This window comes from Armigeres subalbatus, chromosome 3, assembly GCF_024139115.2.
Source record: "Armigeres subalbatus isolate Guangzhou_Male chromosome 3, GZ_Asu_2, whole genome shotgun sequence".
Lineage (NCBI taxonomy): Eukaryota > Metazoa > Arthropoda > Insecta > Diptera > Culicidae > Armigeres > Armigeres subalbatus.
This window is the reverse complement of record NC_085141.1, coordinates 219,804,530-219,823,271: the sequence shown is the minus strand read 5'-3', so window position 1 is coordinate 219,823,271 and position 18,742 is coordinate 219,804,530. Positions and strand designations below refer to the sequence as shown.

The 18,742-nt window shown below is 38.8% G+C and overlaps 1 protein-coding gene across 1 annotated transcript in view; it reads right to left on the bottom strand.

Moving 5' to 3' along the window:
• The window catches only part of LOC134219990 (sortilin-related receptor-like), a 92,017-nt gene that overhangs the window by 49,528 nt on the left and 23,747 nt on the right, over positions 1 to 18,742 (bottom strand). The window contains exons 2-3 of the mRNA XM_062698910.1: positions 1,935 to 2,195; positions 1,701 to 1,862 (exon numbers count right to left, since the gene is read on the bottom strand). Coding sequence (XP_062554894.1) covers positions 1,701 to 1,862; positions 1,935 to 2,195 — 423 coding nt within the window. The remainder of the gene's footprint in view (positions 1 to 1,700; positions 1,863 to 1,934; positions 2,196 to 18,742) is intronic.

Here is an 18,742-nt window from a genome sequence, read left to right as displayed (position 1 = left end):
ATCCATAGCCAACAGGACATGAAAGAAATTCATATTTGTTCCGGCTAAACTGTTAATAATAATAATATGATATCTCACGCTTAGAATCATATGGGCGTAACTGCATTCATCGATTTCTTTTCGTCGATGTTTTCTTCTTACTAAAGTAGCGAATTTCTATAGTTTTAAGAAGATTTAATGATTTGGGATGATGAAGGGTGGTTGCATCTTGCACCAGTTTTGCGCGAAATATAAAATCGATTAAGAGAAATTGATCAATACAGTTACGCCCCTATGACCCTAAGCGCGAGATATAAATAAAATATCATACTTGAGAAGTGCAAAGTTTGAAAAAAAAGATTTTCCAACACTCGCACGCGATCTTTTCAATAATCAATTGATAAAAAATCGCCAGCGAATTAGATTCGTTTGAAAGCCGTAGCTTCATTTAAACCATTAACCGTTACTTTTTGAAGTCTTTTTCTTTCCTATAACGAAACCATAATGCCAAAAATAATATAGAGTGTGACTGTTGAAATTTAGCTGGTACTAGTCGACCCGGCAGACGTTGTCCTGCATAGTAGGCGAAAATGCGCGATCTGAACTACCCAAGCAAAATGCCCATACGAATCTTAATTTTAATTTTCCAAGATTTAGTCAACTTAACCCGTGCTTTTCTCATGAGGAAATATCATATAAACCCGTCGGAAACTATAACGAATGTTTCTGCTGAAGAAATGAAAAAAATCCATCCAGCCGTTTTCGAGTTATGCGGATACGAACACAGACCATTTCATTTTTATATATAAGATTAGTATTATTTGAATGATAACTTTATTATCATACCATCCCAAAATTTGAGAAATGATCGCCGCGACAACTCGCCTACTGTTCTCATTTGCAAAGCTCTCAAATGAAAATTGGCATTACCAAAGAATGATTCAGCATAACTGTGCACACGACTGAACCTGAAGTTGTTTTCTTTTAACTAGATCGGAACACCAGCGCAGTTTGCATTCACATTACTAAACTTGCTACAATGTGGCATCGATTGTGAATTTCACCGAAGCCATAACAGACCACACAGAGGAACGCTGGTTAAAATTTCCTTTCAGCACTTATCATATTGCAAACATAAATAAACCCAAGCTATACAACAATACAGTTGGACCCCCAAGATGATTGTTTTCGTTATACAAAGTTGTATCGCATGCTACCACCGGATTTTTTTAAGGGAATACATATTTCCGGGAAGTGAACCAACTTATGGTTGGGTTCAAATCGATTTAAAATAAACAAATTTATATGTCGACAACCACTGTTTGATTTATACCACAGCCGTTAAATAATTATGAGTCACAGCACAGTTTGCTGATAATGCTTAATAAACAAAATAATATGACTGCACGAGAACTATCTACAGCCAACTGTGTTAACGTGTTAACTGTGTTTTAATCATCGTTTCTTGCAACATATGATTCAATATGAATCAATGGTAAAATATTTTGCACATGCAAAACAAAGTTGATTCAATTGATTCGTTTTGAGTTATTGGTCTGAGTGCTCCGTAAAAGCATATTCTATAATTATATGATGCGACTGCACCAGATAATTAGTTACAAAGAATTCGATAAGCTCTATAAATTATTCTTGGAAAATAAAACGACTCATAACGTACAAACAAACACAGCACAGTGCATTTGCATATGTCATTCACCTACCTTACGTTCGGGATCTTTCTTATCGAGAATAAGCATCATTTTAGTATCGGCCTCGTAGAAAGTCACATCAGACGGTGTGAAGTTCAGCATCCGAACCGTTACCGATTTTCCGTAATCTTCTGATGTGAAAATCGCTTTATTTCTTGGATCACTGAAGACAATCTAGTGAAAAAAAATATACCATAATGACAAGAATGTGTATGTCTTTGTTGTGTAACACAGATGAAGCCTTACCGTATTAAATTTAGGATGCGTGAAGAACTGCTCCACAGTAGAGTTTACCGTTGTCCCATTGATAGTGAGCTCAAACATGGCGGTTTGATCGTCGAAGGTATCTCCGTAGTCTTTGGACACAAATATCCTCGATGGCTGCGGAGGCGGTGCTTTGGCATCGTTATCAGCTGGAGGTTCACGAGCCAGGCATATCATTACGCTGGTGCCCTCGCCCAGCCAATGCACAATCAGTTGAGCATGTGAGTCGTTTAATTGATTCACCTGTAAATAAATAATGAAAACAAAGAGAAATCTGTTAGGTCAATGTTTATAAACATGCTTCCGTTGATAACAGAGCAAAGTACGATGGCATAACAAATCTGGTACCGTTATACGGCCCCGCCGGTTGGCTGAGAATCTTAATAGCAGTTGATTGATAAATCTAGTCGGATCGTTTCTCGTTGGTTCCGATTTCACGGTCAACCGGCGACGGCGAAAGATAACCCAAGAGGAAAACCGGTAACCAGTTATTGATTGCAAAAATGCGGCGCCAAGACTCAGCTACTGAATAGAAGTCTGTTTCGTCGCATCAATAAACACACCTCCCTTGAGCGGCACAATCACATTACTACAGTCTGGCGGATAGAATACGGTCATCTTTTTGCGATCGATAATAGTAGAGTTGGGAAAGCATTAGAATAAAATTAAGAAGTAAATACATGAACAAATAAAATGTTTGCAAATGCATGCAAATATTTATGTGAGCAAGATTGATTTTTTTAAAACTGCATTTAACGCAGTGATGATAAAGTAGAAAAATATATACTACAGATTCATATAATTTTACCATGATGGCAGTGTTCGCTTTGGAACAAGCATGTAAACATCAATGGATTTTATATCCGCCTGACTATTGCCAGTCAATAATACTACAATGTTACTAAAACAAGTTTTGCGGTAGCCGGTTCGAACAGGTTTTTCAATAAAGAAGATCATTCTCATTAGTAAACAATCCATTAACTGTATGATCAACTGATTTTATTATGTCAATACAATGCATTTTTTTGGTATTCGATTCAGTTGGATTTACCAAGTAGTTTAGTTTGACAAGGTCCCTACGTCCCCGCAACTAGGACACAGACCGACAATGGGCTAGCCCACGATGTCCACTTGAGCATCGTGTGCAGTAGTTAGATCTTGAGCCGGACTAGCTTTGTTTGACGTAAAATTACGTCTTTCGGCAAGATAGGGGGTCATTCCAAAGTTTCAAATTTGGGACCGTCACGAAAATAGGTCAGGAAGTACGAGTCAATAACTCATCCGTTTTTCAACGAATTCCGAAGGTTTTGGACTGAATCGATCAGTAAACTCTCTAAGATTCTATAAAACTATTGTAAACAATTGATTCAATGCATTTAACTATTGAAAAATCAATTTCGTCAGCCATGTTCAAATTGCACTTTAACAGTAAATTGCTTACATTTCGGCTATAAGCCATGCGGCATGGACATGCATAAACTTTTGATGGTCAAATTTCGTATCCTCTATCACACTATGTAGGGGGAGATCCCCCAGCGCCGGACACCTCCCAACACCGGACACTTCTCAAAACGATACTTGCAGAGGTCCTTCCACCATCTAATGTAGTACAAAAGATAGCTATTTCAAAGTCTTTTACCTATAGGAAAAAATTGATCTTTAGGTTGAAAGCTTTGTTCAAAATTTAGGATTGAAAAAAAATGTTCAAAATTTTCTTGTTTTACCTTATTTTAGAAGGTTTGAATCAACAGGATCAAATTCGATCGGAAACATTCTAATCACGTAGAGATGGTTAATATCAGCCATATTTTGAATAACGATCATGATTTGTTAGATATGTTATATAATTGTGGTGTAAGATCAATTTCGTCTATCCGGCAGCTTTCCCCCAGCTGTCCGGACAGTGAGATTCTTATGTAAGCAAATAGTCATTTTTACATCTGTTTTGTTAAACTTACTTCAATTAATTGATTCTTCTTACTAAAGTATCAGGAAGCCATAGAAATAAGTAGAACGAAAATTTGAAGATGACATTGAAAAAAAGGTGAGAATTCGGAGAAGGATGTAAGAAATTTAGCTGGAGAGTCAAATAAGCTCTATTAACACATTTTAATATCCACAACTCAAAGCAAGTGAAAAATATTGCTATTCTAAATGATTTCTCTAGTTATATAATAGCAACTTGTTATATTTGAACATGATGCAAAAGTGTCCGGTACTAGGGTACGCTTTTCTGAAAGGTGAAATTTTCCACCAAAATTCATCATTAAAATACATTGTCGCAAAACGTGTTCAAATGCTCATGTATAGTTTGTATGATTCATCAATGATCATATTTTGTGTATATGGTATACCAGTTAACATAATCCGTATAGTTAGTGAGATTTTCGTTAAATGGCTTATGTGTCCGCCACTGGGGGATCTGCCCCTATACCTCTACGTCAATTTGCGATCGTATCTTTGATACAACCCTCTACTTTTTTTTAATTTTCTGTTTCCCATTAGTAGCGTTTGAATCATATTCCCAATTCCCAACAATCTAAAGAATTTCCAAAAGATCCAAAAGTTTTAAAATCTGATTAGGTCAATACCAATTCCTCAAAACGACCCATCCGCTTCTACCGGCAAAAATAGAAACGGCGATCGGGCGAATCCAACAGCAGTTCCACGCAGATCAACACCATCAACAGGTAACAGAAGCATTGTACTACGTATTAATGACTCTGGTCCGCGTAAAAGTGCTATCAGACTCATCAAATCGACGTTCGCATCCCCGTCCACAAAAACAGAGCCGCTTTGAAAATTTGGTATTGAGTTAATCATCATTCACAAGAGTCAGTTTTATTATTAGTTGATGATGAATTAGAAAACTCTAATGGAAACAGTACAGTTCGTTAAAAGTGAGACTGTACCATTATATGTGACATTACGAATGTTGTGTGTCTGCAATCGAAGTCGAAAGCCTGTAACTAGGCAATTAAATGTCTCAGGCACATACATCAAATTATTGATGCCTCATGGCATCAATTCTATCGAGGTGCCCAAATAGGATCTGATTTCTACACCAAATAGAGCTATGTATACAACGGCTTGGTTGTTGTAGACAAAATTAAAAAAGCAATGAAAACACATTTGCGGGATTTGACTGACGGACCAAAATCTTATAAGGAAACCTCGTCATATCTCGCAATGGGCACCCAGGGTTTGAATCCAAAGGAGAATGAGAAAATCTCTCACTCATCATTATCTAGCTGTTACGATCAAAGTTCCTGATTATAAAGTTGCCCAAAGAGGATCTTCTTACACTTATTTTGAATGATGCTCTTGTTATTATGTTCGCAAATTTCATTTTTGTTCAACCCAACAAATGACTTCACGGGAGTGTTCACTTCTAAAGCTTTTTAATTCGATACCAAGTCACCCACAGAGTGCAAACACGTGAGTTTCTTGTGTGCTACTTTATTGAGGGGTGTATTAAAGTGTTTTGAAGCTGTTTCTAGAACAAATCTAATACATTTCAATTCTTGCTTTTTAATTCGCCATAATAATCATTAGGCGATAACAATACTTCCGCCTGGCTGACAAGCATTTGTTTACTCGATAAGTAGACGGTTTGACAGTTAAATAGGTAGATTTGGCATCACTCTTTACGTATATATAACGACATGATCCGTATTTGTTCCGGAGCATTCAAAACCAGTCCCGTAGTGGTTTTATACGCTGAATCTGGATAGCTACCATTCGGACATTTGGCATGCCAGAAACTGATGGCAAAGGCTTCCAAACTAGAGGAGAAGAAAGTATTGTCAAATTATGAAGGTGAATGGCCGATTACCGAACGATCGAAGAGAAGGTTCGAGGAGAATACCGGGGAGAAACTTCCACCCGTAGCTGAATTCCCCCTTCCGCTGAGGAGCGGTTGGACATCAAAAGAGTTACCAATTGACTAAACGGTTAAAAATAACTTCAAAGCTGTAGAAGAAAGCAGCAAACCCAAAGCGCTGTACAGAGAACTGGAATAATGGAAATATGCGGGTTTAAAATATTTTGTAATGTAAAGGAGCAAGTCGGATATGGTATCTGGGACGGAAATTGCGGGAAAAAGCTATAATTTGCCAAAGGGTTGCACCACCTTTTCTGCCGAAGCGAAAGCATTGTATATCGCACTTCAAGCCATCAACACTGGAGAAAAAGCAATTAGAGCAACACAAATGGAAATTGAGAAAAAGCAAGTCGGGATCTGTTGAATTCCGGGACACTCGGGTATACCTGGCAATGAAAAGGCGGACACATTGGCTAATATGGGAAGAATGGTTAAAACGACGGAAATTGAGCTTCCTGCAGTAGATCGCATCTCATGGAGCAGGAAAGTTTTGGAGGACATTTGGGAGAATATCTGGTACAAGGAGCGTGATGTACGTCTGAGGAGGGTTAAACCCTCGACAGCTGCATGGCCAGACCGTAAATCCAGACTAGAGCAAGTGCTGTTACCACGTTTGCGAATAGGCCATACTAAGGCCACCCACGAGTGGATGCTAGAGAAAGGAGAGAGTCCCAAATGTAAATTGTGGAACAGCACTATCTGACCAGCATATGCTCATTGAATGTCAGGAATACGAGAACATCAGGAGACAGTTACAGATGGAGGGTAACACCTGCCAAGTTCTGTGCTACGAGAAGGAAAGAGAAGAAAAAGTGATATTTTTTTTTAAATTGACAAACCTATGGAACCGAATCTGAGTAAAATAATATGAAGGGAGGGGAACAGAAAATAAAAGGGATGAACACAGTGCCAGGAATACGAGAACATCAGGAGACAGTTACAGATGGAGTAACACCTGCCAAGTTGTGTGCTACAAAAAGGGATGGGAAAAGTGAGAAAAAAAAGTTGGGATGGGAACAGTGTTAAGAAAAAGGGGAAGTGATAATAAATGATGGGATGGGAACAGTGCTAAAAATATACAAATGGAAACAGTGATTGAAGAAGAGAAACAGTGAGACGCCTATAAGAAATCATTGAAGGAAAGAATTTTATCAATTAAATTCAAGAGGTGAATGACTGCAACCATAGTAGTTAATACCTCTATAAAAACATGAAGAAGAAGAAGAGAGAAGAAAAGAAGGCTAATCCGACTATCCGAAATAAACTTTCTCAAAGTGCAAAACTCAATCGTAAATAGCGAATTTGATGGCGCGTCGGAGGGAGATGATGCAGTAAATTTGAATGGATGGAATCACTTACAGCAACCAAGCTACCACGCCAAACCCGATGCCACCGAAACAGTCCATTTTCACAATTAACTCTTTCTTTCCATAAAATGCTGGTCCTGAGAAGAACCAATTTTCTTTTCCCAATGCGCCTTTCCAACTAACTGACACCACAATTTGTGATAAATTTTCAGCATCGGCACTGGCGGTGCGGGATTGCAACAGTGCTATTTTTATAGTCAACCCTTTCTTCATAAAAAGCAGGTTCGTTGAGGTTGAAAGATCTGCAACAACACACCGAGCATCACCACCAATGTGATGGATTTCCGTTGAAAATGTTACCAGCGCCTCCGTGATGCTGTGTCCACTCCGCTGCGATCGCTTTGATGCGCCTGTTCTGCGTGAAATCTTGTTCAAACTGAGGATTAGATTCAAACCCGCCAGTGATTGATTTTTGATGTCTGTGCTAGTGATGCATGTACGTGATTGTTTTTTTATTCTTTATTTAGGTGTTTTTTTTAATTCTAGATTAAGTTCAACACCGAACTACGTGATTGGTTAGTTTACCTATTTCTAAACTTTTTATCAATTATCGATAATAAATAGTTAAAAATTAGTATTTTCATATAAATACAAAGAAGCGTTGACTCATCCTTGATCGAATGGTCAAAAAAAATTGAAAATCCATCGAGAAACGGCTGAGATATTGAAGTTTAAAAGTCTATCATATTTTCGTGACGGTCCCGGATTTTCGCAATCGTAAAGTGTACCCCAATATAGAAAAGACAGACGTAGTCCTACGTCAAAATGTACCGTAGTTACTTTGCACATTCAACGACGACGATGATTGTCGTATTTTCAGAGCATAGCGAATATAAAAAATATAAAAATGTCTTGCAAAACATTATTACACGTTATATACTTGTTGGTGGAGGTTCAAACTCAATATACTACACGAGTACATATTACGGAGCACATCTGATGGTATACTGATAATAAGGTTTTATTTTATTGTTACGCCATACCAAATTGCACAAATTCTGCTCAAACAACTCCTAGTATCCAGTATTTGGGGATTCCCCGAGTACCATGTCGGAAATGTATCCCGTATGATTGCAAACGTTCTATAAGCAATCTTGTAACAATGCCAATTTAACAAATTCCAATACAGATTTTTTTGTTTCAACCATTCAATTCTACCAACCGCCCATTTCCGTTGAGTCACTGTAAGTTTTATACGCAACAGTAACAATAGCTTTGCTCAGATAATTCAATCGAATGATTCCACTTTTCCTGTCCACGGACGATTATCTTAAAATTACTCTCATCGGCACCACACAACACAGTGCAACTGCATGAATGTGCGGTATCTTTATTCCACGAATTCAATGTCTAGATGAGGGTATTTCGAGGTTTGTGGGAATTACCGCGTAACATATATGAGTTGCATTTGGAATTTGGAATTTAGAACATTCAGATGATTTCATTGCTCGACCGAAAGAATTGCAATATGATTGAATGGTAATATAGCTAAGAATCCCATTGCCCACATCTGATTTTGTAATCAGTTTGTTGTTCTCAGTCACCGATTGGTGATTTCGTTTGCACTGGTTGCAGTGGTCATTGTCATTGTTCTAACAAATAAAACAACGGAAAAGATTCATTCAAATTGAAAAATAACACGTTCCTCGTGTAGAAAGGGGCTAATGCATAAATAAACATACTCGTACCAAGAGGAAGATCAACTTAATGCTGGGTCTTTCTTCCTGTTACGCTTTGGTTAGTAGTTCCATCACGTTTGTTCTGGTTGGCTTATTTTGCGCCGTGCTGCTGGCAGGAGCGGATGCCAAAGTGTGCCAAATGAACGAAATATTCAAGAACGGGATAATTGCCGACAGGTGTCCCAACGTGCATAGGGGAAGGTCACAGCACTATTATGTAAGCCAGAAGGGAAGGATACTTTTAATTAATTCACCTAAAGAGCAACAGGCAGTAAATTTAGAAAAATCATGTAAGGCAAATTACGTTTTTGTTCTATAATTGACGAAGGATTGGAATCTGGCCACTTTCTTTCGATGGGATTCGAACCCACGACCTTCAGCAGTACCGAAGTACATGGGTACGGGTTCGTGTCCCATCCAAGGTAAGTAGTTATCTCCAATACATTTTTTAATTGTGTCACGTCAATTAAGCACAGTTTTTTCATATGGAAAACCAGATTAAGTTACAGGAGCTTGAGGCCAAAATCACTTCAATCGTATTCCTGCTTACGTTCAAATCTACTAATTTGAGCCAGCCAAAATATCCCTTGAATCGCTTGTTCGCAAGTTTCAAATAAAATACGATTTGATTTTCTCTCACTTCAATGTCACACACAGATTTACATTTACTTACTGTGGATGAAGAGATTAGATATTGCACATATTTTTGTATAAGAAAGATAAAACGTACTTATGCGCATCGCTACCTACGGCGACCTCCACATCCATCTTTACAAGGAGACGCGGCTTCCGTTTGTTCGAGTTTATTATTTTCAACGCAGGTCGCACAGTAGCGACAGTGATTGCATTCCATCCGTTCTTGAATGGATTTCCTTCTTCTCGGGTGCACGCATTTTTCTTTCATCTAATTCTTGCTATGAATAAGGGGAAGACGTTGCTTTGTTGACGATGTCGCATCGTTTCGCTTGTGATATTTATTCAACGTGTTTTCAAATTATAGGGTCTTTGGCCATATTATATCCATCACTTGTGAACTTGGAGAATATATCATAAACATATCATTATATATTTTCACAAAAAAGAAATGTTGTAATTTCATTCATTTCATTCATTCAAAACATTTCAAAATATATTCATCGTTTATATTCTTCACAGATCAGTGGCGTAGCCAGAAAATTGGTGAACGGAGGGGAGAGGGTTCTGAATTGCATTTGATAGAGCAATTTCAATGTTACTAGTTAATCTTTTGGATCTTGAATAAAAATGATCTATGTGCAGGCCCTCCTTAGCCGTGCGGTAAGATGCGCGGCTACAAAGCAAGACCATGCTGAGGGTGGCTGGGTTCGATTCCCGGTGCCGGTCTAGGCAATTTTCGGATTGGAAATTATCTCGACTTCCCTGAGCATAAAAGTATCATCGTGTTAGCCTCATGATATACGAATGCAAAAATGGTAACTTGGCTTAGAAACCTCGCAGTTAATAACTGTGGAAGTGCTGAATAAACACTAAGCTGCGAGGCGGCAATGTCCCAGTGGGGGATGTAATGCCAATAAGAAGAAGAAGTCCAAAGGAGGACAAAGTAACCTGGATTTTACAAATGTTTCGCTGGATTTTACAAAATGTCGGCATATTGCGCGATAGTTCTGCCGTCCGAAGCAAGAGCCAACACGCACTGAACTAATTAACTTTATTACCGGCCGCGCAATGCGAAACACAAAATTTCGGCAAATCGCGCGATCGTTCTACCGTCCGAAACAAGAGCCAACCATCATCCAGTTGTATAAATATCCAAAAAATATATTATGAACAGGTTTTGTCATTTTAGGCAATTACAAAATTCATCAATAGTTTAAAATTTGCATTCGCGGATTTGGTACCCCTCCTCCCTCTTTAAGCTGTCACGTAATACGTGTACGGCCTAGGGGCCCTCCTTACCCGTGCGGTAAGACGCGCGGCTACAAAGCAAGACCATGCTGAGGGTGGCTGGGTTCGATTCCCGGTGCCGGTCTAGACAATTTTCGGATTGGAAATTGTCTCGACTTCCCTGGGCATAAAAGTATCATCGTGTTAGCCTCACGATATACGAATGCAGAAATGGTAACTTGGCTTAGAAACATCGCAGTTAATAACTGTGGAAGTGCTTAATGAACACTAAGCTGCGAGGCGGCTCTGTGAGGGATGTAATGCCAACAAAGAAGAAGAAGATGTATGCAGTACAAGTTCCATGAGGGGCTTATGTCCAAAACCTCCCTTGTCTACGCCACTGTGACAGATGTCTCTATTAATCGCTTCAAAGAGAACAATATATCTTAATAATGTAGTGACAATTTATGTTGAAGTAAGCCCCTTCCAGTTGGCAGAAGCACCGATAAGTGTAGTTTGAAATAAGACTGAAGATTAAAATTCAATAAAGAAAATGGCAGTGGGAAATCGATAAACTGTATATATATATATATATATATATATATATATATATATATATATATATATATATATATATATATATATATATATATATATATATATATATATATATATATATATACAGACGCACAGACTCCTGCGCTTTGTTTAATTTCCTGATTAATGCCTTCATAGTTCATATTGATAACATTAACATTTTGAATTTGCTACCACTGAATCATCGCCATCTCTTGAGTGCGTCGTTTCAACTGGCACCCCATTATGCTTCATTCAGTTTCGAGATTTCCCCTGTTAAAACTGCACAGCTAACTAAGATAACATATAATGCTACCGTGATTCATGAGACTTCTTCGCAAGTACACAGTGATAGATAATTCGTTTCCTCTGAGTGTTGACCAGAACGATGTGCAGTATAATAAGTGACACATCTTGCACTATGAAGTGCATTTGGCGTGTAACAGTATGATAACCCAGATCACTCAGACAATTGACGATAATTGACAAAAATCTGCCGGTACACCGGCCGTCACCGCCTGGAAACAGCAATTCTTTCAAAGAGAGTTCAGTACAATTCAGGCTTTAGGATTCTCGGGTAGGATCATCCCCTGTTTGAGTGCTTTGTTTGTAGTGATGAGAAGAGGATGGTACGATCAAAATGTGGGTATGATCCATGACTCTGAAAATACGGGCGTGAGTTTCGGTCATGCCAACATCATTGTGGGATGCAGGCATCGTCATGGTGTCGACGGCGAGTGTCATAATTCAATTGTTAAACAAAACGCACATTGTTCTAATTTCGGTTGCGTTAAAATGAGTACCAGTATTGTTCATCAATAGAAAACCAGCCCGAAGACCTATTGATATTGTCCATATTGACCGAATTATCATAGTTCACTCACACTGCAATAGTTGAAAAACGTTTTTAGGCAGTTTTTGACATAGTGTCACGAAACCGGGTGTCGTCAGTGGGTAGAATAATCTAGGGGAGATGCGGCCAATATGCGCCCCCTAAGATAATCACCAAATTTAATAATGATTTCATTAGTGTATTAGTGATTTCATTTGTGTATCAATAATCTAACATATCATTCATTATATGATCCAAAACTTTTCAGGTAAATCCAGCAATATTGCAACAGAACATTTTTATTCCAAAATTGAGAATTTCAATTCAAAATGAACGCAGGGCAATATGCGCCACCGAAAAATAATAATCAAAATATTCCAATTTTTTTTTTTACCAAAATATTCAAATTCACAAGATTAGTGTCAACTCAATCCTTTAACCTTCCGGGACTTGCATCGTTGTAAAAAGTACAACACATTGAGTGAAAATGAGATATCTTTTTAGTCATTTGACCAATTTGCACCAAACTACCATGTATTCCTAAAAAAAAATAGTTCTTCATCAATTGAAAAGATAATAAAAGTGATTCGATAGAAGGCTCGGGTAAATATAGCTAAATAAAAGGTTCAGGTGCACAGGGAAACTGGTCACCCTGAATTATTTATTTATTTCATTAAAAATGTATCCTAAAGTAACGCGAATTTTTCATTTCATTTCATTCATTTCTGATAATAACCTTGGATCTAATTCGTAGTTCTCATTCACCTATGACCGTAGATGGCCACCAGTTCGCCATTTTGGACCATTTTGGAAAGTTCCTCCTACAGGAGCGCAATTTTTGCTAGGCAATTTCCGATGGTGATATTAGAGTTAATACACAGTTCTTACTGGGCCCTCCTTAGCCGTGCGGTAAGACGCGCGGCTACAAAGCAAGACCATGCTGAGGGTGGCTGGGTACCGGTCTAGGCAATTTTCGGATTGGAAATTGTCTCGACTTCCTTGGGCATAAAAATATCATCGTGTTAGCCTCATGATATACGAATGCAAAAATGGTAACTTGGCTTAGAAACCTCGCAGTTAATAACTGTGGAAGTGCTTAATGAACACTAAGCTGCGAGGCGGCTTTGTCCCAGTGTATGGATGTAATACCAATAAGAAGAAGAAGAAGAAGAAGAAGGAGACACAGTTCTTACTATGCTATGATCGCAGGTGGCCACCAGGCGGCCTTCCGGAACGTCCGTAGAAATGCTCATTTTGTGAAGTTCGTCCGTAAAAATTGTCATTTTGGAAAGTTGTCCTAGAGCAGCGCATTTTTTTCTAAACCATTTCAGACAATAACCTTGGGGCTTGGGGTTAATTCGCAGTTCTCACTCACCTATGGCCGTACTGCCGCTAACCGCAAGTCGAGCACATCTGTATATGGAGGCCCATATACAGATGTGCTCGACTTGCGGTTAGCGGCAGCGTAGGTGGCGGATAATCCGGAACGTCCGTAGAAATAGTAATTTTGAAAAGTTTATCCTAGAGCAGCGCAATTTTTTGTAAACCATTTCTGACGGTGATATTCGGGTTAATACACAGCTCCAACTCGGCTACGACCGCAGTGGCCACCAGGCGGCCTTCCGGAACATCCGTAAATATTGTCATCTTGTGAAGTTCGTCCTAGAGCAGCGCAATTTTTCTAAACCATTTCTGACAGTGATTTTGGAGGAAATTCACAGTCATTACTCTGCTATGACCGCAGGTGACCACTAGATGGCTTTTGGGATAATCCGGAACGACCGTGGAAATGGTGATTTTGGAAAGTTTTTCCTAGAGCGGCGCAATTTTTGCTAAACCATTTCTGACGGTGATTTTGGAGATATTTCAAAGTCTTAATCAGCTACGACTGCAGGTGGCCACCAGGCGGCCTTCCGAATAATTTAGAACATCCGTAAATGGTCATTTTGGATGGTTCGTCCTAGAGAGATTTTTTCTAAGACATTTTTGATGGTGGTCTTAGTGTTAATTCACAGTCACATTCTGCAACGGCCGCAGGTGGCTACCAGACGGCCTTCCCGCAAATCTGGAACGTCCGTGAATGGTTGTTTTGTACAGTTCGTCCTAGACCAACGATTTTCTTCTAAACCATTTCTGATAATGACCAGGAAGTTAATCTCTTTTCCATAAAATATTGTATAGAGTTTTCCACCTTCGCCAAAGGTATAATAATAGCCCAAAAATATATGTACTACGCAAACAAATGAATGATGAATTCTATCATAATAATACTTAAATTGTAGTCATTGATGATAATAACTACATCAGGTATTCGAGAGATATTGAATACCAAATCAATACCTTGTCTAAGTTATTCGACAAGTATGATGTGTTTATAATAGCCATCTGAATTACTGAAAATACCTTAATGAGGTACCATACTCGATGTACATTGCCTTACTCGATGTACTGTAAATCTATGTGAATCCTGGCTAGTATGATCAGTTTTTTGATAATAATAACGAGTGTACAATCACAACGTATTTTTTAGCCAAAAAGAAGCTATTTCAGCTAAAAAACTTTGTTGGGATGTGATAGGAACGCAAAATACGGAATTCTAATGTGATGTAAGAAACAAGTTTTTCCTGCATTTCCAATTCTAACAGTTACAGTTAGAACAGTATTGAAATGGAAACGCTACGGAAATCCATTTCCTGTTCTAGCAAAGCGATGGCTGTAACATGAGAAATATACAAAAAAAAGTAGGCGAATGAAACGGTAGTTATATGTTGATAGTCATACTTTTCTGAACACATTGGTTTTCAAATCCCAAATAACTGTAAATGACGGCACTTCTAAATCCCACATATCCTGCGATATCTAACAAAACTGGTTGATCCATATAGCACCACCCAGCTAATGTAATCCAAACTAAACAGTTCTTCAGAATAATGGTTTTTATCCTCGAACAGCTGTGAAGAAGACGGCCACTCTCTAATATCACAGATCCGGGGTTATATATTCAAACTGGTGGTCTCACATTTACTATCACTACTCTACAGATGAATTTTAAACTTCACAATATTACAACATATTGGTGTCCAATCCCCGAACAACTTTGTAGAAGACGGAAATTTTATAAATTCCCCAGATCCCAAGAAATCGAAGAACTAATATCTCATATGCAGTAACACCTCCTTGCGGGTGAAATTTGAATTATTCAGTTTTTCAACATATTGTTTTCCAGTCATCGAACAATTTTGTAGAAGACGGCAATTTTCAAATTCCAAAGATCCTGAAATATCGAACTAAACTGACCTCTCATATACACTAGCGTCACCTTATGGCTTATTTCTAAACTAAACAGTTTCTCAACATATTGGTTTCCAATGCTCGAACAAGTCTATAGAAGATAGAAACTTTCCAAAACCAATAGATCCCGAGATATCAAGCCAAACTTATCTACAACACTAGCGCCACCTTGCGGATGAATTCTAAACTAATTAGCCTCTCAACATATTGATTTCCAATCCTGGAACAACTTTGTAGAAAACGGCAACTTTCTAAATCCCACAGATCCCAAGATATCGAAGAACTGAGCTCTCAGAAGACGGCAATTTTATAAATCCCCCAGATCCCAAGAAATCGAAGAACTAATATTTCATATGCAGTAGCCGCAAAGAGGGATGAATTCTAAATTATTCAGTTTCTCAACATATTGGTTTTCAGTACTCGAACAACGTTGTAGAAAACGGCAATTTACTAAATCCAACAGATCCCGAGATATCGAACTAAACTGATCCTTCATATACACTAGCGCCGCCTTACGGCTCAATTCTGAACTAAACAGTTTCTCAACATATGGGTCTCAAATGCTTGAACAACTTTATAGAAAATGGCAACTTACCAAAACCAATAGATCCTGAGATATCAAACCAAACTGATCTCTCATATACAGTAGCGCCACCTTGCGGATAAATTTTAAACTAACTAGCTTCTCAACATATTGGTTTCCAATCCTTGAACAACTTTGTAGAAGACGGAAATTTCCTAAATCCCATAGATCCCGAGATATCGAACCAAATTGGTATTTTCATATACACTAGCGCCGCTCAGTGGGAGAATTCTAAATCATTTTTTTCTTGACTCATAGGGCCGCATGGGATTATAGATGGATTTAGAGTTTTTTCAGGGTTTTTAGAGTTTTTAGAATTCTTATAAGAAACATTGTGCCATTTATTGAGAAGATGGGCTATTTTCCTCACCGGTATACCGTTGGTTCCGGATCTTCCGGAGGACCAGCAGAAGATCCATTGGACTTAAAAAAATGTCCTCAATGAGAGTATATATCCCCTTTATTATTTTCCCGAAAAAATCACATTGATATCATTTCAATTGGCTTCATTATAACGGATTTTAGGACTGTTGTTCTTTTTACAACACGCGAGTTCTCGTGTTATGAAAGTTGAAGCGAGTTGCGGAAGGTTAAGGTGGTCCATGTCTCAGACAGATGGTAGTAAGGAGAATTTTTTTGGGTATCTAAAGAAAAAGCATTAAGGACGTGAACGCCGAAATTGCGTTGGAATGAGCCAAAATATTTTATTTTTTAAATTTTTAATGCACACTGACTATATTTTATTTTACGTAGTTTACGTCGCGTAGTCGTGTCTTGTATACAACCCCAACCAATTTTTTTCTGGACTGGACCGGAAAGCGAACTAGCCACCATCACCATGGCATCGGAAGACTACACATTTCAGGAACTATTTATTTAAAAAATTCAACCGTCTTTGTTACTTTTGTCCAAATTACAAAGAATATACATAAATCCTACATGTTTTGTCAGATGCCCGAGATAATTTTTGAAATTTTGTCGAAATGGAATTGAATGGTCTGGTTTCATAGAAGTCAAGTGAAAAGCGATTACCCACTTTCACATGTGAGCCTTTAACGGACCTAGGTTTTAAAAAATAATAGGGGTACCTCAAGCTATGCAATGCTCCGAAGGGGTACCACTCAAGAAAAAGGTTGAGCCGCTGGATTAGTGAGAAAATTTTGCAAATCGATCCATGCGTCCGTGCGTTATATTTCCTCAAAGGAAACGTAAACTCATTTTTATATATAGAGATTGAAGTTTTTTTTTTGCGAATTTGAAAATTTACAGATTTCGAATTTAGCCAGTGATGCACGAAACTGTTGAAATATCTTCGGGGTTGCATAGATCACATCACTTACCAAGGTGAATCCAGATCTGTGTAACTGTTATCCCAACCCATTAGCAAACCTATCCTTCCCGTGGCAATCGTGGAGATGCAAAGGTGTTCTCGGTCTCTAGTAACAACGAATGACACACTAACTTTCCTTTCCTTTCCCGATGACCGTAAGGGCGTGGCAGGCGCCGTTATTGACTTTTACTTAATTTGAACTCTTGATATGTGCACATTGAGGATGGAAAGCTAGTCCCAAGCTCCGCCTGTCAGTTCTCTGTGCAATTTTGATTGTTCTGCTCTGTCACGGAGTAGCAACTACGAATTGTACGGTCATCTATGCCCAGGGTCATGCTCATGCCCCGGTGCCGGTCTAAGCAATTTTCGGATTGGAAATTGTCTCGACTTCTCTAGGCATAAAAGTATCATCGTGTTAGCCTCATGATATAAGAATGCAAAAATGGTAACTTGGCTTAGAAACCTCGCAGTTTTCTATTCCTTTCTTTATTTGTTAGGCACTCTGTGTTACTTAACCGCTACTGTGCCAAGATCTACTGTGGTATTCTGCTGAACAGAATCCACACAGAATCTATTTTTAGATTTCCATTACCATTATTGTTGTCGTTGCCAGTCCATCTCATCGTGAGTCCATTGTGTCCGTTTGTCCATGTCGTGCATCCAATGTTCGTTGCATTGTTCAGTTGCCATTAAGCCGGGTCCGTTGGAGGGATGCCTCCGAGAAGAACAAGTTGTCAGTCGTCATCAGGCAACCGTGACGGTGAGACGCGTTTCCCAATACGCTACCGCATGGGCTGCGCATCCGGCGACTGACAAGGGTTTGGTGGAGGGGCTGGGAATCGAACCCATGACCATTCGCTTGTTAGGCGAACGTGTAGCCAACTACGCTACGGGACCCCCCTCTAAACCTCGCAGTTCATAACTGTGAAAGTGCTTAATGAACACTAAGCTGCGAGGCGGCTCTGTCCCAGTGTGGGGATGTAATGCCAATAAGAAGACATAGTCAACATGGACAATTTTTGCGTTACGTAATTAATGAATCTTCCCCAATGCAGGGCTGGTAGCGACCGAAACAACTCAAAATAGTGACTTTAGTGACCAAAGCTGACGAAAAAAGGGACCAAATAGTGACTTTCAGTTGCACAAAAAGTGACCAAATAGTGACTTCCAATTTCAATTGCAAGTTCGATGAGACGAAATCAAGCGTTTTTGGGTCGAAGGAGAATATTTTTTTCGTAATTTGTGGCGGAAAACATCTATCACTCACCACTCTTTTCTCTTGAAACGAGCTCAGAAGAAAAATTAAAATCGTACTCGGTAACTTTTATCTACAGGGGTTAGACAAAAAGGTTGAAAGGCAAAAAATTGTCGAAGTTCAAATCAGCA